Genomic DNA, 21783 nt, shown 5'->3' on the forward strand with positions numbered 1-21783 from the left:
GCATATACAGATGTTGATAATTAAAAATATTTTATTTGATTTAACTAGGCAAATCGGTTAGTCTTATTTTACAACGATGGCCTAAATGCACCAATACACATCCTTAAAGCTATATACTGGATTCTGTCCAGCCTCTGAAGCAAAAAGCCTTCCGCGCTGTTCCATAAACTCTACACCCGTAATCAAGTGTTGTCCTGATCAGAGCTCTATAAATATCCATCAACGATTGTCTATCAGCACCCCATTCACCAACTTCTTGTACTTTGTTTCAAAATATGATGACATTATCATTATACGGAACACCCTGCGAACGGCTGCAACTTAACTTTTTTTAAACGGAACCGGAAATATGAATTTATAGCAAGAATGCGAATCAGCTGATTCTGTGAAAGTATATGACCCAATTTGACAATAACCGTCCGGTCGGTCAGTTGACAAAAGTGAAACGGATATATTTTGCTTACAAAAATAGTAATATTATTATGATTTTCATAAGTTCCTGAGAATGTTCTTGTTGAATTGAGGGTTTGTAGTCTCGCGTGCGGCGGTTTTCCCTTCGCGAAGTGTTTTTGGCAAAGATTTTCGCTGGCTCTGCATGTCCAGCATCCCTGGCCTTTGTTGTTAAGTGACCGCAAACAACAGAACAAAACATGATGGAAATCCAAAATAATGAGTCGAGACGATTGCTTGATGCAGAATATGGAGAAGAAGAGACAGGCGTAAGGTCGGAACAGGACGAATATCTTGAGTAAGTTTGTGTTATGATTATGGCAAGAAAAGTTTTAACCCAGTGTCTTCGGTGGCCCTATACCACCCAGCACGATCAAAGCAAACTTTATTTGTCACATGCGCCGAATAGAACAGGAGTAGACCATACCGGGAAATGCTTACTTACAAGCCCTTAGCCAATAACGCAGTTCAAGAAAGACTTAAGAAAATATTTACGAAATAAACTAAAGTAAAAAAGTAACACAAATAAATAACAATAACGAGGCTAAATACAGGGGGTCAATGTGCGGGAGTACGTTACATGTTAGTCGAGGTAATTTGTACATGTAGGTAGGGGTAAAGTGACTATGAATGGATAATAAATAGCGAGTAGCAGCAGTGTAAAAACAAATAGGTTGGGGGTTCAATGTAAATAGTCTGGGTGGCCATTTGATTAATTGTTCAGCAGTGTTATGGCATGGGGGTAGAAGCTGTTATGGAGCCTTTTGGTTCTAGACTTGGCACTGTGCGGTAGCAGAGAGAACAGTCTATGACTTGGGTGACTGGAGCCTTTGACATTTTTTTGGGATTCCATCTGACACTGCCTAGTATATAGGTCCTGGATGGCAGGACGCTTGGCCCCAGTATGCACTACCCTCTGTAGTGCCTTACGAGCAGTTGCCATTTCAAGCGGTGATGCAATCGGTCAGGATGTTCTCGATGGTGCAGCTGTAGAACTTTTTGAAAATCTGGGGATGCATGCCAAATCTTTTCAGTCTCCTGAGAGGGAAAATGTGTTGTTGTGCCCTCTTCATGACTGTCTTGGTGTGTTTGGACCATGATAGTTTGTTGGTGATGTGGACACCAAGGAACTTGAATCTCCCAAACCGCTCCACTACAACCCCGTCAATGTTAATGGGGGACTGTTCGGACCGCTTTTTCCTGCAGTCCACTATCAGCTCCTTTGTCTTGCTCACATTGAGGGAGAGGTTGTTGTCCTGGCACCTCACTGCCAGGTCTCTGACCTCCTCCCTATAGGCTGTTTCATCATTGTCGGTAATCAGGCCTACCACTGTTGTGTTGTCCGCAAACTTAATGATGGTGTTGGAGTCGTTTTTGCCCACACAGCTGTGGGTGGACAGGGAGTAGTACAGGAGGGGACTAAGTACACACCCTTGAGGGTCCCCAGTGTTGAGGATCAGTGTTGCAGATGCATTGTTGCCTACCCTTACCGCCTGGGGGTGGCCCATCAAGAAGTCCAGGATCCAGTTGCAGAGTGAGGTGTTTAATTTCAGGGTCCTTAACCTCTCTAGGATAGGGGATGCTTGCGTCCCACTTGGCCAACAGCCAGGGAAAATGCAGCGCGGCAAATTCAAATAAAATGATATAAAAATCAAACTTTCATTAAATCACACATGTAAGATACTAAATTAAAGCTACACTCATTGTGAATCCAGCCAACATGTCATATTTTAAAAAGGCTTTTTGGCGAAAGCATAAGAAGCTATTATCTGATGATAGCACAACAGTAAACAAAGAGTAGCATATTTCAACCCTGCAGGTGCTACACAAAACGCAGAAATAAAATATAAAACATGCCTTACCTTTGTCGAGCTTCTTTTGTTGGCACTCCGATATGTCCCATGAACATCACAATTGTTCCTTTTGTTAGATTAATTCCGTCCATATATATCCAAAATGTCCATTTATTTGGCGCGTTTGATCCAGAAAAAAACAGCTTCCAATTTGTCACTACAAAATATATCTCAAAAGTTGCCTGTAAACTTTGCCAAAACATTTCAATCTACTTTTGTAATACAACTTTAGGTATTTTTAAACGTTAATAATCGATCAAATTGAAGACGGGTCTATCTGTGTTCAATACAGGAAGACAACCAACCAACTCTACTTTTCAAGTCTTGCGCAACTCTCAACAGTGTTACCTAGTTCCTAGATGGCCGTACTTCTTCATTGCACAAAGGAATAACCTCAACTTCCAAATTCCAAAGACCGGTGACATCCAGTGGAAGCGGTAGGAACTGAAATCAAGTGCCTACGAAATATCGTTTCCCAATGAGAACTCACTGAACAGACAGAGACCTCAAAAACAATTTCTGAACGGTTATTCCTCGGGGTTTTGCCTGCTACATAAATTCTGTTATACTCACAGACATGACTCAAATGGTTTTAGAAACTTCAGAGTGTTTTCTATCCAAATCTACTAATAATATGCATATCTTATATTCCTGGCATGAGTAGCAGGAAGTTGAAATTGGCCATGCTATTTATCCAAAAGTGAAAATGCTACCCCCTATACCTTAAGAAGTTAACTTAGTGATGAGCTTTGTGGGCACTATGGTGTTGAACACAGAGCTGTAGTCAATGAACAGCATTCTCACATAGGTGTTCCTTTTGTTCAAGTGGGAAAGGGCAGTGTGGAGTGTGATTTGAGATTGTGTCATCAGTGATTCTGTTGGGGCGGTATGCGAATTGGAGTGGGTCTAGGGTATCTGGGATGATACTTTTGATGTGATCCATGACCAGCCTTACAAAGTACTTCATGGCTACCGTTGTGAGTGCTACGGGGTGGTAATCATTTAGCAGGTTACCTTCGCTTCCTTGTGCACAGGGACTATGGTGGTCTGCTTGAAACATGGAGGTATTACAGACTCAGTCAGGGAGAGGTTGAAAATGTCAGTGAAGACACTTGCCAGTTGGTCCGCGCATGCTTTGAGTACACGTCTTGGCAATCCGTCTGGCCCCGTGGCTTTGTGAATGTTGACCTGTTTAAAGGTCTTGCTCACAACGGTTACGGAGAGCGTTTATAATACTGTCGTCCAGAACAGCTGGTGCTCTCATGAATGCTTAAGTGTTGCGAACATAAAAGGCATTTAGCTCGTCTGGTAGGCTCACGTCACTGGGCAGCTGGCGGCTGGGTTTCACTTTGTAGTCCATAATATTTTTCAAACCCTGCCACATCCGACAAGCGTCAGAGCCAGTGCAATAGGATGCAATCTTAATCCTGTATTGATGCTTTGCTAGTGTGATGGTTCGTCTGAGGGCGCAGCGGGATTTCTTAAAAGCGTCCAGATTAGTATCCCGCTCCTTGAAAGAGGCAGGTCTAGCCTTTAGCTTGATGCGGCGGTTGCCTGTAATCTATGGCTTCTGGTTGGGATATGTACTTACGATCACTGTGGGGACAATGTCGTCAATGCACTTATTGATGAAGCCGGTGACTGAGGTGGTATACTCCTCAATGCCATTGGATGAATCCCGGAACACATTCCAGTCTGTGCTAGCTAAACAGTCCCGTAGCATCTGAGTCATCTGACCACTTCTGTATTGAGCAAGTCACTGGTACTTCCTGCTTTAGTTTTCGCTTGTAACCAGGAATCAGAAGGGTATAATTATGGTCAGATTTGACAAATGGAGGGAGAGGGAGAGCTTTGTATGAGTCTCTGTGTGTAGAGTAAGGGTGGTCTAGAGTTGTTGTTTTTTCCGCCTCTGGTTGCACTTGTGACATGCTGGTAGAAATTTGGTTGAACGGATTTAAGTTTGCCTGCATTAAAGTCCCCGGCCACTAGGAGCGCCGCTTGTGGATGAGCATTTTATTTTTTGCTTAAGGCCTTATACAGCTGGTTGAGTGCAGTCTTAATTCCAGCATTGGTTTGTGGTGGTAAATAGACGGCTACTAATAATATAGATGAGAACACTTTTGGTAGATAGTGTGGTCTACAGCTTATCATAAGGTACTCTACCTCAGGCGAGCAATACCTCGAAACTTCTTTAATATTAGACATTGTGCACCAGCTGTTATAGACAAATAGACACACCCCCGCCCTTAGCTTCTCTGTCCTGCCGATGCATGGCTAATCCCGCCAGCTCTATATTATGTGTCGTGGTCCAGCCACGACTCGGTGAAACATAAGATATAACCATTTTTAATGTCCCATTGGTAGAAAAGTCTTGATCGTATATTATCAGTTTTGTTTTCCAATGATTGCACGTTGGCCAATAGAACGGATGGTAGTGGAGGTTTACTCACTCACCTACAAATTCTCAGAAGGCAGCCCGACCTCCACCCCCTTTTTCACAGTCTTTTCTTCAGGAAAATGACGGGGATTTGGGCCCGTTCCCGAGAAAGCAGTATATTCTTCGCGTCGGACTCGTTAAAGAAAAATATCTTTGTCCAGTTCGAGGTGAGTAATCGCTGTTCTGATGTCCAGAAGTTATTTTTGGTCAAGAGACAGTAGCAGCAACATTATGTACATAAGTTTAAGAAAAATACAAACAATGCAAAAAATATTGACAAAATAGCACATAAAACGGCAATCATCCCCTCTGGCGCCATTTCCATGCTGCGGTCAAGTGAGCCAACACCAATGATGTACACTACCCTACAGTTTATTAGGTACACCACCTTCACGAAAATGATTTGCTCTTTCTGACAGTGAATCACTTGGCTGTGGCTTTCTATATAAAGCAACCAGGAGGCATTCACTTACTTACTGTTCAATTGACCATTAGAATGGGCAAAATGAGTGACATAAGCAATTTTGAGCATGGTATGATCGTCCCTGCCAGGCACATTGGTTCCAGTATCTCAGAAATGACCGGCCTCCTGGGCTTTTCACTAGTGATGCACCGACATGACATTTTTGGCCGATACCGACATCCAATATTTTCCTTGCCAAAAAAAAAACGATATTTAAAATTTTAGCAGCCTTGTAAGCATTCTAGTACAGTTAAATAGGTAACACACACACACACATGGATGCAGCGGTCTAAGGCACTGCATCTCAGTGCAAGAGGAGTCACTACTGTCCCTGGTTCGAATCCAGCTCTATCACATCCGGCCATGACTGGGAGTCCCATAGGGCGGCGCACAATTGGCCCAGCGTTGTCCGGGTTTAGCTGGGGTAGGCTACATTGTAAATAAGAATTTGTTCTTAACTGACTTGCCTAGTTAAATAAAGGTTACACACCACACTGACCAAGAAGTTACTTTGTTGGCATTTACGTATGTCCCCATTACCAGTAAAACATCATCAAAACCTATTTCCTTCACTTACTTGCTGTGCTGTTTCATTGTTCATTTGTTCAGTCGTTTCATTCTCAACCATGATTTCTAAGGAACGCCGTTTGGGTCTTTGTGTGTCAAAAAATATACTATTTGACGTGTCATATAATACTATTTGACCAATCAGGACCTGAATATGACTGCATTTAATTCATTCATAAATTTTTTACGTAGTTATTACACATTGATTACACTATCACTTGTATTTCATATGTCACAACGATTCATCGATACGTATGCTTTGATGCTGGTAAAGTTGCAAACAATGTTCTTCCCCAAAAACATAGCAAAACAACAATCTGTTTCAGTAGCTATAGTTAGCTAGCTATGGCCCCATCCGGCCTTTTGTTGATGGTGTAGGCTGGGGGTTAGGTCCCTTGATACCAATTGAACAATGTTTCCATGCCCCAAAAAACTTTGAAACTTCCAAGTAGTTAGCCATTGAGAGTACTTTCAAATTTTAAGTATTTCTATCCAAACCAACATTATGGGTGATATTTTAATCACTCAAAGTGCTATTTTACATGGGAAACGGTGACTGTTTGGGAACTTTTTTCCAACTATTCCTCCATACATGATCTTTCCAGATCTTTGATATCCTTCATCTGCACTTATGGACTCCTCTATTCAATTCAAACTACAGGTTTTAAATGGGGATAAAGTCCAGAGTCTCAATCAATCAAATGTATTTATAAAGTCCTTTTTACATCAGCAGTTGTCACAAAGTGCTTATACAGAAACCCAGCCTAAAACCCCAAATAACAAGCAATGCAGATATAGAAGCACAGTGTTTAGGAAAAACTCCATAGAAAGACAGGAACCTAGGATTAAAAACCTTAGAGGAACCAGGCTCTGAAGGGTGGCCAGTCCTCTTCTGGCATTGCCAGGTGGAGATTATAAGAGTACATGGCCAGGTCGTTCTTCAATATGTTCATAGATGACCAGCATGGTCAAATAATAATCACGGTGGTTATAGAAGGTGCAACAGGTCAACATCTCAGGAGTAGGGCTGGGCGACATGGCAAACAAATGACTTATTTATATATATATATTTATTTATATATAATTTCATAATGATCATGATATTAATCAAATAATGTTTAAAAGGTGAATTTCTTCTTCAGACTCAAGAATGTCTGAACAAACCGAAGGCTTTAATGTTTCTTATTTATTGTCAGAAGTAGAACTCACAAATAACATTAACTAACATAAACCCGTACAAGTTATGAACAAGAAATACAAATTTAAAAATCGTGCAAGTCAATATGCATTATAACTGTTAGCCTAATGGCACATCACAGTTGAAGTTGGGGTAGTTGTTCTCTTACAAGTTACAAGCAAGAAAGACGTCGGTCTACGGTCTCTGGCTTTAAAGCTGCCCTGTGGCAGGTTACTATGTTGCCACCTGTGCTAAAAACACACACTGGGGTGGAGCTGGTTGCAGGAATGCACAGGTAGCGCTTTGCCAGGTGGCTGACTTTAGGAATGTTTTTTTGGGGGGGGTGGATCTTCCACCAGTGGATTGATTTCAATGTCAGCATCAAGAGACTGAAGGTAGCAGCTGAGTTACTTTTCTACCAACTGGATTTCAGTAAGACCTGTGGTGGAGCACGGCTTTTTGAAAACACTGCCCAGTGACTTTTTCTTTTTAGCTGGCAGTTGTGGTGAAGCAGCAGCAATGTCTCCCTGTGCTGGGCTTGGGTTTTCATGTCCCTCATTGACCATCTCTGAGACAGCTCTTGCTTTTATGTGGCCCACCTTTGCCTCTTTGATGTAATGTGTTTTAAACCGAGGGTCGACCAACGAGGCTATGTCCAGGAGGTCATCTGTGGCTAGGTCATCATAGTTCTCATTCAGATAGTCCATGACTATCGTTTTGATGGTTTGGTTGAGTTCTGTTTCACCATCATCAGGTTTCATGACCTCTGTATTGACATAAGACTCACCAGACAGAGCATCTGTGGATTCTAGGAGTGGGGTCAATGCCTGGTTGATGTACTCAAGAACATCTATATCTGTATAGGTGGGAGTGCTGGGTCTACTTGTCACTGGACAAGACCTGTGAAATGGCTCCTGCTCCAGTACTCTTTGCACCATCTTTTGATCTGATCTCCACCTATTAGGCGACTCTGTCACCAACTTGTGCTGGGGTAGGTTGTGTTTTTTTTGAGTAACTGCCAGGTCTCTTCTTTTTCCACAAATAGGAAAAGGCACCTACCACTTTCTTACACACTCCAATTGCTCGATCCACCTGTTTGTCTCTACCCACTCTTAAGAGAAATCAAGATTTTAATACAATGTTAAAATCACAATAATCCATTTTAGTTATGTATAAATGTAATATTTGACGTAATCCAGTTGAAGAAAAATGCATATTTAGTTTCATCTAACAAATCACTTCAATATACACAATTGACATGGTTACTTACCAATGGCCAAGTGCAAACGATGTCCAAAACATTGCAGTCGGGTCCATTTGTTGATTTGCGCGGCCTTCTACATGTTTGCACCACTATCCGTTGTAATGCAGACCTGTCTGTCTTGACTGAGTCCCCAGGAGGCGAGAGCGTCAATGAGCCCCTCTGCTATAGCTTCACCCGTGTGGTCGTCGGGAAAGTATGATGTTTGAAGGCATTTATTTAGAAGATTCCACTCTTTTGTCAATATTGTGGATAGTGAGGCTAATATAAGGCTCTGACGTGCGACTAGACCACAGATCGGTAGTAGTAGCAAAATACGTTAAATCTGTCTTGAGCTGTTCCTCAACTTTATCCATACACAGAAATGTTTGCGGCCAGGGAGCACTTACCTGGGGTCAGATAAATTGATAAGCCTGTTGAAACCTTCCTTTTCAACTGTGCTGATTGGTAACAATGCATAATAGCATTTGTGATTGCTCGTAGAGCATAAACGCTGTCAGTGTTGACTGCTTCGGGCGAACATCCCTAGATTGGCTGGTGCTTGAGGAGAGTTTATCAATACCGTGGCGCAAACTCAAACTTTCTACATGTTCCAAAGAGTGATTTTGCTTCAGATGATGAAAAAGGTTTGTCGTATTACCAGACTTGGTAGCCACCGGTCTACGGCACAATTTGCAATGAACATTGCTCTGCTCTTTGTCGGACTTCAAAAAGCCAAACCACTTTCAAATAACTGAAACAGTTGAACCCTTTTTATCAATATTTTCTTCATTGGAAGCTGCTCCTTCTCCATGGCCATCACTGCCACTGTTTTCACCTACATCACTGCCACTGTTTTCACCTACATCACTGCCACTGTTTTCACCTACATCACTGCCACTGTTTTCACCTACATCACTGCCACTGTTTTCACCTACATCACTGCCACTGTTTTCACCTACATCACTGCCACTGTTTTCACCTACATCACTCATTTTTCGTGGTTAATAGTGGCTACTCCATCACTCGAGGTACTAAGTGGTTTTTAATGGGCGTATACCTCTCCACATGCATATTGTCACTTCTCCGCACGTTCCTGCTGCGTCACAGAGGTGAAATGGACGGTTGTACCTAATTATTCTATATCGACATTACTGAAAATTAATCTAAACATTTTACATTGTTATTGAGGTATGTAATTACTTCTAATTATTGATTTATCGCCCAGCCCTACTCAGGAGTAAATGTCAATGGCATTCAGAGGTGTAGGGAGAGTGTCAGTCGAACAGCGGATCCGGGACAAGGTAGCTCGTCCAGTGAACAGGTTAGGGTTCCATAGCTGCAGGCAGAACAGCAGAAACTGGATCAGCAGCATGGACTGGGGAAGGGGACAGACAGTAATCGTCAGGCCAGGTAGTCCTGAGGCATGGTCCTAGACTCTACTGGAGGGAGAGAGAGATGGGAGAATTAGATAAATACGTAAGATCACACAGGACACCAGATAAGACAGGAGAATTACACCAGATATGACAGACTGGCATTAGCTCCCTGGCACGTAGACTATTGCAGCATAGATACTGGACACTGAGACAGGGGGATCGGGGGACACTGTGGCCCAATCCAAAGTTACCCCTGGACAGGGCCAACCAGGCAGGAGATGTAACCCCACCCATTTTGCCCAAGCACCGCCCCCATACCACCAAAGGGATATCAACAGACCACTAACTTACTATCCTGACACAAGGTTGCGTATACCCCACAAAGATCTCCCCCACTGCACAAACCAGAGGAGCTGCAAAACCGGACAGGAAAATAACGACAGTGACTCAACCCACTCAAGTCGAGTATAGCAACAAAGTCTGGCACTATGTGTTGCACCCCTCCTAGGGACGGAGAGCATACCAGTGACCCAACCCCGTAATAGGATCAGAGGCAGAGAATCCCTGTGGAGCGAAAGGAGTCAGCCAGGCAGAGACAGCAAGGGTGGTTCGTCACTCCAGTGCCTTGCCATTCACATTCGCGCCCCTGGGCCAGACTACACTCAATCATAGGACCTACTGAAGAGATAAGTCTTCATTAAAGACTTAAACGATTGAGACCGGGTCTGCATCTCACATGGATTGGAAGACCATTCCATACAAATGTTGCTATATTGGAGAAAGCCCTGCCTCCAGCTGGTGTCTTAGATATTTTAGGAACAATAAGGAGGCCTGCGTCTTGTGACTGTAGTGCACGTTTTTGTTTAACTAGGAATGTCAGTAAAGAACAAATTCTTATTTTCAATGACAGCCTAGGAACAATGGGTTAAGGGACAGAACAACAGATTTTTACCTTGTCAGCTCGGGATTCGATCTTGCAACTTTTCGGTTACAAGTCCAACATTCTAACCATTAGGCTACCTGCTGCCCCAGGTAGCCATACCGTAGGTATGTATGGCAGAACCAAATCGGAGAGCTGGGTAGAAGAAAATCCATGTAATGCTTTGTAGGCTAGCCTTAAAAGGAAGCCAGTGTAGGGAGGCTAGCACTGGAGTAATAAGAATTTTAGGGTTCAACTCGAGATTTTATCAGCCGTATTTAGCACTAATCCGGGTAACCAGAGAGTAATGCATTGTAGTAGTCCAATCTTGAAGTGACAAATCATGGATTAGTTTTTCTGCATAATTCTACAACAGACATATTCTGAACAAGTTCCACAGACGTGACTAACAGAAATGGAATAATGTGTCCCTGAACAAAGGGGGTCAGAAGTAACAGTCAGAATCTGGTCTGGCCACCAGCTGCATTAAGTACTGCAGTGCATGTCCTCCTCATGGACTGCACCAGATTTGCCAGTTCTTGCTGTGAGATGGTCCCCCACTCTTCCACCAAGAAACCTGCAAGGTCCCAGACATTTCTGGGGTGAATGGCCCTAGCACTGACCCTCCGATCCAACAGGTCCCAGATGTGCTCTATGGGATTGAGATCCGGGCTCTTTGCTGTCCATGGCAGAACACCAACATTCCGGTCTTGCAGTAAATCACACACAGAATGAGCAGGATGGCTGGTGGCATTGCCATGCTGGAGGGTCATGTCAGGATGTCTTCCCTGTAACGCACAGCATTGATATTTCCTGCAATGACAACAAGCTCAGTCCGATGATGCAGTCCGACATACTGCCCCAGACCATGACGGACCCTCCATCCCCAAATCGATCCTGCTCCAGAGTACAGGCCTCGGTGTAACGCTCATTCTTTCGACGATATACACGAATCCGACCATCTCACCCCTGGTGAGACACAACTGTGACTCGTCAGTGAAGAGCACTTTTTGCCAGTCCTGTCTGGTCCAGCGACGGTGGGTTTCTCACAGTACGGACATTGCAATTTATTGCCCTGTCCACATCTGCAGTCCTCATGCCTCCTTGTTCACACAGATGATCAGGGACCCTGGGCATCTTTTTTTGTGTTTTTCAGAGTCAGTAGAAAGGCCTCTTTAGTGTCCTAAGTTTTCATAACTGTGACCCTAATTGCCTACTGTCTGTAAGCTGTTAGTGTCTTAATGACCGTTACACAGGTGCATGTTCATTAATTGTTTATGGTTCATTCAACAAGCATGGGAAACAGTGTTTAAACCCTTTACAATGAAGATCTGTGAAGTTATTTGGATTTTTACAAATTATCTTTGAAAGACGGGGTCCTGAAAAAGGGTGTGTGTTATATATGTGTGAAAACAATAGTGGTCCTAGAACAGAACACTGAAACGTACCATTGATTTATCAGAGGACAAACCATCCACAGAGGTTAGCTGATGTCTTTCCAACAGATAAGATCTAAACCAGGCAAAAACTTGTCAATGTAGACCAATTTAAGGTTTCCAATCTCTCCAAAACAATGTGGTGATCGATGGTGTCGAAAGCGACACTATGGTCTAGGAGCACGAGGACAGAAGCAGGGCCTTGGTCTTACGCCATTAAAAGATCATTTACCACCTTTACGGGTGCAGTTTCAGTACAATGAATAGGTCTAAAACCAGACTGGAGCGTTTTGTAAACTTGATTTGTCTTCAGGAAGGCAGTGAGTTGCTGAGCAACAGCTTTTTCCCAAAGATTTGAGAGGAATGGGAGATTTGATATAGGCCATTTTTATTTGTTATTTTATTTTTGGGTGGTCAAGGTTTGTCTTATTCAGGAGGGGCTTTATTACTGCCACTTTTAGTGAGTTTGGTACACATCCAGAGGATAGGGAGCTGTTTATTACACAGAGTTACACAAATTACGAGCATAAGAACATCAGAAGCCTTTTGAAATCGCCTATACTAATTTCTGGTGGAAAAAGACATTGTTTTCACCTCCAACATACCTGCTCTACAGCACCACAGGGGTTCATGTTTTTCAAGCGATAACATATGAAATTATCTGACGTTAATGACAATTCTTAAAAAATCTTGTAATTAAGTCAGTCATAAATATATCATTTTCAAGCACAAATTATATCTTTCTTACATGATTCTGTATTTAGAAAACAAGCGTATAACATCACAGGAAGGGTATAGCTGGCTCAAGTGTGTGTGTGTGTGTGTGTGTGTGTGTGTGTGCTTAGATCAGGAGTGAGGGCTGGTTCGGGTGTGTCTCCCCCTCCCCTGTGCAACACCTTCTCTGTTTTCCCCCCTCTCCATCCCCTCCCTCGCTTTTCTCCTGTCATCTGCCTCATCCCTCTCTCCTGTGTCCGCGCCTCATAGTTCCCCTGGGAACCCTGTAAGGGAGACAGACGAGAGAGGTTAATGTTAGGAACAGTTCCAAGGGGCAAGTATTGAAATGAACATCATTCAAGAGGCTACATAGAATTGGTGTGTGTCAGCTCCTTTTAAGATGTGGCATAATATTGTCACTTTGGTATGCAGTGGTCATCATACTGGATTAATTATCTACTAGTGACATGCATTAAAAAATAAAAAAAAGTTTACCAGACATTTTCAATGTGGATTTCCTAGGAGTCATCAAAGTTTAAAGCTTTAATAGAAGTACATAAAATAATGCTTAAGATAAAGAATGTGGGAATAGACCAAGTAAAATGTAGTTATTTAACACTTTAAAGAAATGTATGCAAAACTGAAATATACGTTTGGTATGATTTTTGTGGAAAATTTGAATGTGCGCTTCAAACTGTTTGCTTGGAATGATTTGTAGCGATCGTCTCCATCTGTGCATCCGACTCAGTTTCCCTACCAGAAAACAAGCGGCGCCGGTAAAGTCTTGTGTATTCGAGCACCCAAATTCAGGGGGATGGCTTGACTGCATTTTGTGAGTGTCTGCTTACTTGACAGCAGTAGCACACTGTAGTTTTTACTAACAACATGGTCTAGTTTTGTTGGTTTGGTGAATTCTTGCATGTAAATAGTGTTGTTACAATAAAGCTCATTTTTTTAACCCCATCTGTTCTATATTTTCAACAGCAAGGTGAAGAATGGAAAGTTGTACCTTGCTACTTTTGCAGCAGTCCTTGGCCCCCTGAGTTTTGGGTCCGTGTTAGGGTACAGCTCCCCTGCCATCCCTGAACTAAGCACAATCACTGACCCGAGATTACAACTAGACAAAGAAGAGGCTTCCTGGTTTGGGGTAAGATAGCATTCTTGTCATGGGGCCCTGATTTCCCCTCCCCCCATAACCCAACCAGGATGAGCTTTGGGTCATTGTCATGCTATAACACGGACTCAGTTTTTTTTCCTGGTCTATTCGGGGCCCTAATCATTCCTGAGTGGATTAAAGTGGACATTATCCATTTAATTGACTCTGTTCTGTTTTTCAGTCTATCGTGACGATAGGAGCTGCTATAGGGGGTCTACTCGGCGGTTGGATGGTGGACAAGATCGGGAGGAAGCTGAGTCTTATGTTCTGCTCCATACCTTATATCTTTGGTTTTACAATCATCATTGCTGCTCAGAATGTCTGGATGCTGTATCTTGGAAGGGTCCTCACAGGACTGGCAAGTGGGGTTACATCTCTAGTGGTCCCAGTAAGTACTATGGAATGTCTACTCTGATGCTATCTGCTTAAATTGACCAAGATGCATGACTGTATAAATGAATGCATGCATTCTAATTAGTTTATTTCCTCATATATTCCTATTTTACGTTGTACGTCTGTTTTATGGCTTCTAGCAATATGTCATGCTTCGTACTCTTCCTGTGTGAACATAATTTTTCTCTTCCTCTGTGCTCTAGCTGTACATCTCAGAGATGGCCCATGAGCGTGTCCGTGGGGCAATGGGCTCCTGTGTTCAACTCATGGTGGTCACAGGAATCATGGGAGTATATATAGCAGGTACGCCACAGATGTCCATTTGTTAGCAGCATTTGAATGTTATGATTTATTGGTTTGAATCTCATGAGAAATTTTATATGCCATTTGTATACTGTATCTGGTCAGCAGACAGGATTGGAGACAGGATTTGACAAGCATCTGACCATGTCATTAAGAGTTTCAGTGTTGTACAATTTTATGACAGAAGTTACAGCAGTAGTCATACGGGTGGAGGTAGTTGTAGAGGGCAATATTTTAATGATCTGGTGTTTTGTTCAAGGTACAAACCACCATCAAAGGCTATTCAGCTGCAATCGGTATTGTCATGTGATCATCATCGCCAGGCATGATCAAGATTCCAGCCTACTAACTGAGAATGCTCTCAATTATGCCGGCCTCACAAGCCACCGGTAAACCTAATCTAGTTACCGACATACCATGCGTGTTTCACCATTTGCTTCCTCAATAGACAGTACCATTGCAGGAGCGGTTGGCTGTTTTGTCTCCATAGTCTCTAATATTTAGAGGCAAATGGTCTCTGGCTGAGGAATGTTGAAAGGAAGAAACGTTTCATTTCCTGTATATGCTCTTCTAAATATGAATTTCAATTTAATGAACCGGGGTGATGGATTTGCCTTGTACGAGCTATCCTGATCTAATTCGTGCTAGGCTAGTGATGAATACTAATGATCAACATTCTACATTTTCATTGTTCATGTTCTGGAGTTACCTTGTAAAAAAATAACAATAATTAAAAAAACATAAAATTACGTAATATCGACAACACAGCTGTAGAATCCCGAACTTAATAGTTTCTTTTCACACGGAATGACTCTACTAGGGTCATCACACTACTGCCTTCTCACATTCCATACTCTACTGTCTCTCTGCTTCCAGTGACTCGCTCCAGCAGGTTCATGCTCTACAACATCCGTAGAGTAGGACCCTACCTCACACAGGAAGTGGTGCAGGTCCTAGTCCAGGCACTTGTCATCTCACATCTGGACTACTGCAATTCTCTGTTGGCTGGGTGCCATCAAACCCCTGCTATTTATCCAGAACGCTGCAGCCTGCCTGGCGTTCAACCTTCCCATGTCACCCCGCTCCTCCGCATGCTCCACTGGCTTCCAGTCGAAGCTCACATCCACTACAAGACCATGGTACTTGACTACGGAGCAGCAAGAGGAACTGCCCCTCCCTACCTTCAAGCTATCCTCAATCCCTACACCCCAACCCGAGCACTTCGTTTTTCCACCTCTGGTCTCATGGCCCTCCCACCCCTATGGGAGGGCAGCTCCCACTCAGCCCAGTCCAAGGTCTTCTCTGTCCTGGTACCACAATGTTGGAACCAGCTTCCCCCTGAAGCTAGGACAGCAGAGTCCCTGCCCATCTTCCCGAAAACATCTAAAGCCCTACCTCTTCAAAGAGTATCTTAAATAATCACAACCATCACCCTCCCCCTCGCACCCCCTACTCACCCCACCTTTCATGAACTAACACTCGCACTTGACTTCACCCCCCTTTATTAGCGCTGACTTTGCTGATAGCTACTTTATTGAGGAAAATTTACTTCCTGTGACTGAGATATGTGTTTGCCCCACCTACATGTAGCTATCTTAAGATGAATGCACTAACTGTAAGTCGCTCTGGATAATGGTGTCTGCTAAATGACTTAAATGTAGATGCTTCCCAGGGCTGTCACTGGACTGGCGCTGGCTAGCGATCTGCTGCTCCATCCCTCCCACCCTGATGATGGTGTTCATGTGTTTCATGCCTGAGACGCCCAGGTTCCTGCTCTCTCAGGGTAAACGGAGGGAAGCTGAGGAGGCACTGCGCTTTCTGAGGGGGCCAGACGCCCCTGCAGAGTGGGAGTGTGCCCGCATCGAGGATGCTTCTGACGACCAGGTGAGCTTTGCGTATTCCCTTGTAATCTTGAAGTATAAGACTTGCTTTAAGAAAGGCATTATGCCATTTCACAATGTGTGCGACAAAGGTATTGATTGTAGAATAATACTCAGGTAGGGAAAGAGTCACACCGCTGTGTTGCACTTAACCAAATCAGTAGGAACAGTCTTAGAATATTTATTGCGGTACCTCTCTTTACTTGCATGGTTATGTGTCTGAGTAAGTATATTTAGGTCAGCCCACCTACTGTAGGGAACCAGAGCAGAGAGAAACTTGACAGAGCTGAGAAACGGTTGTCCTCTACGTTGTGGATTTAGTCTGAGGAGAATCTGGAACAAAGAAGCATGCTAACACATCTGACCCATGTTAATTGGCATTAGAGTGTGTGATGACTGTGTGCTTTGTGTTAAACCAGGGAGGTAGTTTTGGGATGGCTGATCTTAAGGATCCTGGAGTATACAAGCCCCTTGGAGTGGGCATCATGTTGATGCTCTTCCAGCAGCTCACCGGTATCAACGCCATCATGTTCTATGCTGAGACTATCTTTGAGAAGGCCAATTTTAAGGTAAGAATTGTTCAGTGTTATCGGTATTTTGGCAGCTGGACCGACCAATGCTTTATTTATTGTAATCTTTTTTATGTATTTTAATCTCATTACTATTCATAAGCTGTAAATTGATTATCTAAGTACTATAGATACTATGAATATTGACATACCAGTGCAGTTATATGTAATAAAATAACAGGTGATTATTTGTTTTTCAGAACAGCAATGTTGCTACGGTAGTAGTAGCAGCAACCCAGGTAGTATTCACTGCAGTAGCAGCATTGGTCATGGACCGCGCTGGAAGGAAGCTTCTCCTCATCCTCTCTGGTGTGTGTCTGTCTCTGTCTGCGTGTTATCAGTTACTTATCTTTCTCCTCCACTGATTTTATAATGCATCAATAGAGTCCTTTGTAGCAATCACTCTCCAAAATTGTAGGGCGGAAATAAGGCACTGTCAAGCTTGACATCAAATTACCACACCCATCACCCAAACTGGGCCCCAACTACCTGAAAATCCATGTTCAATTGTGAAAAGAAATGTCCCTCTCTCTCTCTTCCTCCCTCTCTTTCTCTATTAAGGAGTGTTTATGTGTCTAAGCACTGCTGCCTTTGGTGTCTACTTCAAGTTGTCCAGTGAAACCCATGGTAACTCCTCAGGACTCTTTCTAGTAGAGAGTCCCCTTGCCCAGAACCCTGCGTCTGATCTGTCATGGCTCGCACTGTCCAGCATGGGCTTCTTCATCACAGGTGAACCCCACTCTTAAATTGTGACTATTGGGGCCCAGCAAACTATCCTGGCTAGATAAAAACAATGAAATTAATTGTCTGCATTGCCTAGTAATGTTTCTTTTAGAGTATAGTTAGTTTAGTCACCTGTAAATTCTTCCATGTGTTTTGAACTTACTATCAGCCATACATTGTAAGTTCAGATCTGACATTTAGCTTAGTGTGAAACTTATTCTAATCGTCATACCTTGTGGTCAATTCAGGGTTCTCTCTTGGTTGGGGTCCCATCCCATGGCTGGTGATGTCAGAGATCTTTCCCACGCGAGTAAAGGGGTTTGCCAGCTCTGTTTGTGTCCTCACCAACTGGGGCTCTGCCTTCGTCATCACCAAGACCTTCCAGAACCTGATGGTGAGCTGCTGTTGATTTTGGGCATCCTATATGGCAGATGTGGGGGATAAAGAGATGTTGAGCGGGCTGATAAAGAGGGCTTGTGAGGAAGCCATTTAGCAGTTGTGGTTTTACTGGTTCGCATTTTCTTAGCCAAGCAGAGACACAAATGTCTATATGCGAACTTTAACAACATTTTTATTACAGATATACAAACATTGCTGTGTATACAGATAGACACTTAATGTGCTGAACAAAGAAGTTTACTCTGCAGTTCATGTGTAGTGTCAGTACATTTTTAGAGGATCAGCTCAGAGGTCTATAAGGTAATGCTGGTAACTGTAAGGATGTATTTGGGTATTTTAATAACAATCCATGAAAATGTGTTTCAGGATCTCCTAACCAGTGCTGGAACCTTCTGGCTGTTCTCTGGGTGTTGTGCACTCAACATAGTCTTCACCATCATCTTTGTCCCGGAGACCAAAGGCAAGACTCTGGAGCAGATCCAGGCACGTTTCAAAGGGACTCCAGAACAATTAAGCTACAATAGACCAACTTAACATCAATGCCAAATATAACCTCAGCAAGGACAGTACAGTTTGGAGGGTCTCATGATACCTTGTGATTGATAGTTCTCTGGATGGTCCTTTAAGATGGGATAATCTATCGCTTTCTCTTCCTTGAAAAAGTATAATGGTTGTGGCTGAGTATTGTGCTCTACTCAGCGGGTCTGGGCTTTTGGCCTGTTGGGCATCCTGAATGAACGTTGGACCTCTTAAGCGAGCTTTTAATGGTACTTTTACTATTTCTTTTCACTGGAGTAATTAAATTCACACATTCAAGAAAATATTTATGAACCTGAGATATTTGTAAATTTTACTTATTGATAATAATAACGATTACACAAACATAATGAAACACACTTTTTGTATGTATTATTTTTTACAGTACACAAACGGTTATTGCATTATTCAAATGTGAGAACACAAATGTTTTAGCCCATAATGATAATTGAATAGTTCCAAAAATAATATTTTGTTGTTGGCTGATGTAATGTTCTGTTTATACCATGTGGGTATACTATGGGTTACTGATACACTTGTAATACAGGTAAAGCTGTTAAAAACTAATGCACTGAGCACATCTACACAACACTGACACTTTCTATACAGGTGAACCTTTGAACATAAAGAACCAGGAGAAGCAGGAACTGTGTTCTGTTTTTAAATGCTGTTTCTGTACATTTGTAAGTGTGCACTAATGTCCTCTTGGAATTATAATTTTTCATGTCTTTTCAAATAACTATGTTAATACTCTTTTTCCACCTTTCTAAAAAAAAAGTATGTAATTCATGTGATTTTGTTAAGAATGGTTGTGTGAATACAATTTAAAGTATCAATGCATACTGTAATTTAATTGACAGTTTCAAAACATTTGAACGCAAAGTGCTACACTCGTGATTGGTATAATATCGTGTTAATAAAAGAGATTTGTCTATCATAGAAAAACCTTCATTTTTTCCTTACGTATTCTATTTGTTTTTTTCCCCCTGAATGGTTCTAGGGGTTATGGTGTTGTTCTTAACTACAAGATTTTACTGAGTTACTGTTCATATAAGGAAATCAGTCAACTAAAAATGGTTTATTTAACCTTTATTTTAACAGGGCAGACACATTAAGACCTAGGTCTCTTTTACAAATGTGCCCTGTATATACTACATAAATATACACATGATACCCAATATACACTGACAAAAATATAAACGCAACATGTAAACTGTTGGTTTCATGAGCTGAAATAAAAGATCCCAGACATTTTACATACGCACAAAAAGCTTAATACTTTAAAATGATGTGCACAAATTTGTTTACATGCCTGTTAGTGAGCATTACTCCTTTGCCAAGATAATCCATCCACTTGACAGGTGTGGTATATCAAGAAGCTGTTTAAACAGCATGATCATTACACAGATGCACCTTGTGCTGGAGACAAAAGGCTACTCAAATGTGTAGTTATGTCACAACACGATGCCGAAGATGTCTCAAGTTCTGAGGGAGCATGCAATTGGCATGCTGACTGCAGAAATGTCCACCAGAGTTGTTGCCAGAGAATTGAATGTTAATTTCTCTACCATAAGCCACCTCCAATGTTGTTTTAGAGAATTTGGCAGTATATACAACCAGCCTCTTAACCCCAGACCACATGTATGATGTCGTCTGGGCGAGAGGTTTGCTGATATCAATGTTGTGAACAGAGTACCCCATGGTGGCAATGGGGTTATGATATGGGCAGGGATAAGCTATGGCCAACGAAAACAATTGCATTTCATCGATGTCAATTTGAATGCATGGAGATAACGTGAGATCCTGAGGCCCATTGTGCAATTCATCCGTCGCCATCACCTTATGTTTCAGCATGATAATGCACAGCCCGCCCATGTTGCAAGGATCTGTACACAATTCCTGGAAGCTGAAAATGTCCCAGTTCTTCCATGGCCTGCATACTAACCAGACAGGTCACCCATTGAGCATGTTTGAGATGCTCTGGTTTGACGTGCATGACATTGTGTTCCAGTTCCCGCTAATATTCAGCAACTTCACACGGCGATTGAAGAGAAGTGGGAGAACATTCCACAGGCCACAATCAACAGCCTGATAAACTCTATGCAAAGGAGATGTGTCATGCTGAAGACACTATGACCAATAGATGCATAGCTGTATTCCCAGTCATGTGAAATCCATAGATTAGTAAAAGGCACATGACAACCCTCTTGGGTTCTCTGGTATGATGAAACTACTACTGAACTCTTTGGCCTGAATGCCACGTCATGTTTGGAGAAATCCTGGCACCATCCCTACTGTGAAGCATGGTGGTGGCAGCGTCATGCTGTGGGGATGTTTTTCAACGACAGGGACTGGGAGACTAGTAAGGGTTGAGGAATAGATGAACGGAGCAAAGTGCAGAGAGATCCTTGATGAAAACCTGCTCCAGAGTGCTCAGGACCTCAGACTGGGCCAAAGTTTCACCTTCCAACAGGACAACGACCCTAAGCACACAGCCAAGACAACGCAGGAGTGGCTTCAGGACAAGTAGGATACAAGCAAAGAGAATACAACCATTTTAATGGATTCAACCACAACTCCATTCTCAATCTTTTATATTTTTTTATCTAAATGTTTTAGATACCCCTACCCGAGGTATAATTAAACAATATGGCACGAGGAGGTATGGTATATGGCCATTTATATCACAGCTAAAGACTGTTCTTAGGCACGACGCGGAATAATGCCTGGCTGGCTGGAGAGGGGTTGGCCACATAAGCTTATGTAACCCAATATTGCAAGCTCTGATATTGCTCAAATTTGGAAAACAAGTAGTCCGTTGTCTGCCCAAAATACACAAATTAACAGCATTAAGATATCTTCATTCATCTTGGAAACATAGACCTTTAAACAGACATACAATAGGTGGAAATATCAGATTTTAATATTTATGATGAACGTTAACCAGTACTGCATGGTCCTGCCTGAGAAAAATGCATACAGTTAGACATGCTTTTTGATGTTTTGGCTATTGTGTTGGTCTCTAAGGAAAACAAGTGGGCTCCGACATCGAAATTACCTTTTTCGGGGTCCAAGGTTCCTTAAAGGATTTTGTAACTTTAGCCCTTAGTCTTTCAATTAAATCATCACAGATTATCATTATATTTAGCCTCAAATCGAGTCTGGAGTACAAAATCCAATATGCCTGC

At 42.5% G+C, this 21783-nt stretch overlaps 1 protein-coding gene across 1 annotated transcript; it reads left to right on the plus strand.

Moving 5' to 3' along the window:
* Positions 1-409: 409 nt before the first annotated feature.
* On the plus strand, positions 410-19529 carry LOC112263125 (solute carrier family 2, facilitated glucose transporter member 8). Its single transcript, XM_024439125.2, has 10 exons — positions 410-748; positions 13620-13782; positions 13973-14179; positions 14388-14487; positions 16160-16371; positions 16787-16936; positions 17137-17245; positions 17498-17665; positions 17908-18053; positions 18425-19529. The coding sequence occupies exons 1-10, from the start codon at positions 651-653 to the stop codon at positions 18590-18592; spliced, it is 1521 nt and encodes a 506-aa protein (XP_024294893.1). The 5' UTR covers positions 410-650; the 3' UTR covers positions 18593-19529.
* The last annotated feature ends 2254 nt before the right edge of the window (positions 19530-21783 follow it).

The sequence above is a fragment of the Oncorhynchus tshawytscha genome, linkage group LG12 (genome assembly GCF_018296145.1).
Source record: "Oncorhynchus tshawytscha isolate Ot180627B linkage group LG12, Otsh_v2.0, whole genome shotgun sequence".
NCBI lineage: Eukaryota > Metazoa > Chordata > Actinopteri > Salmoniformes > Salmonidae > Oncorhynchus > Oncorhynchus tshawytscha.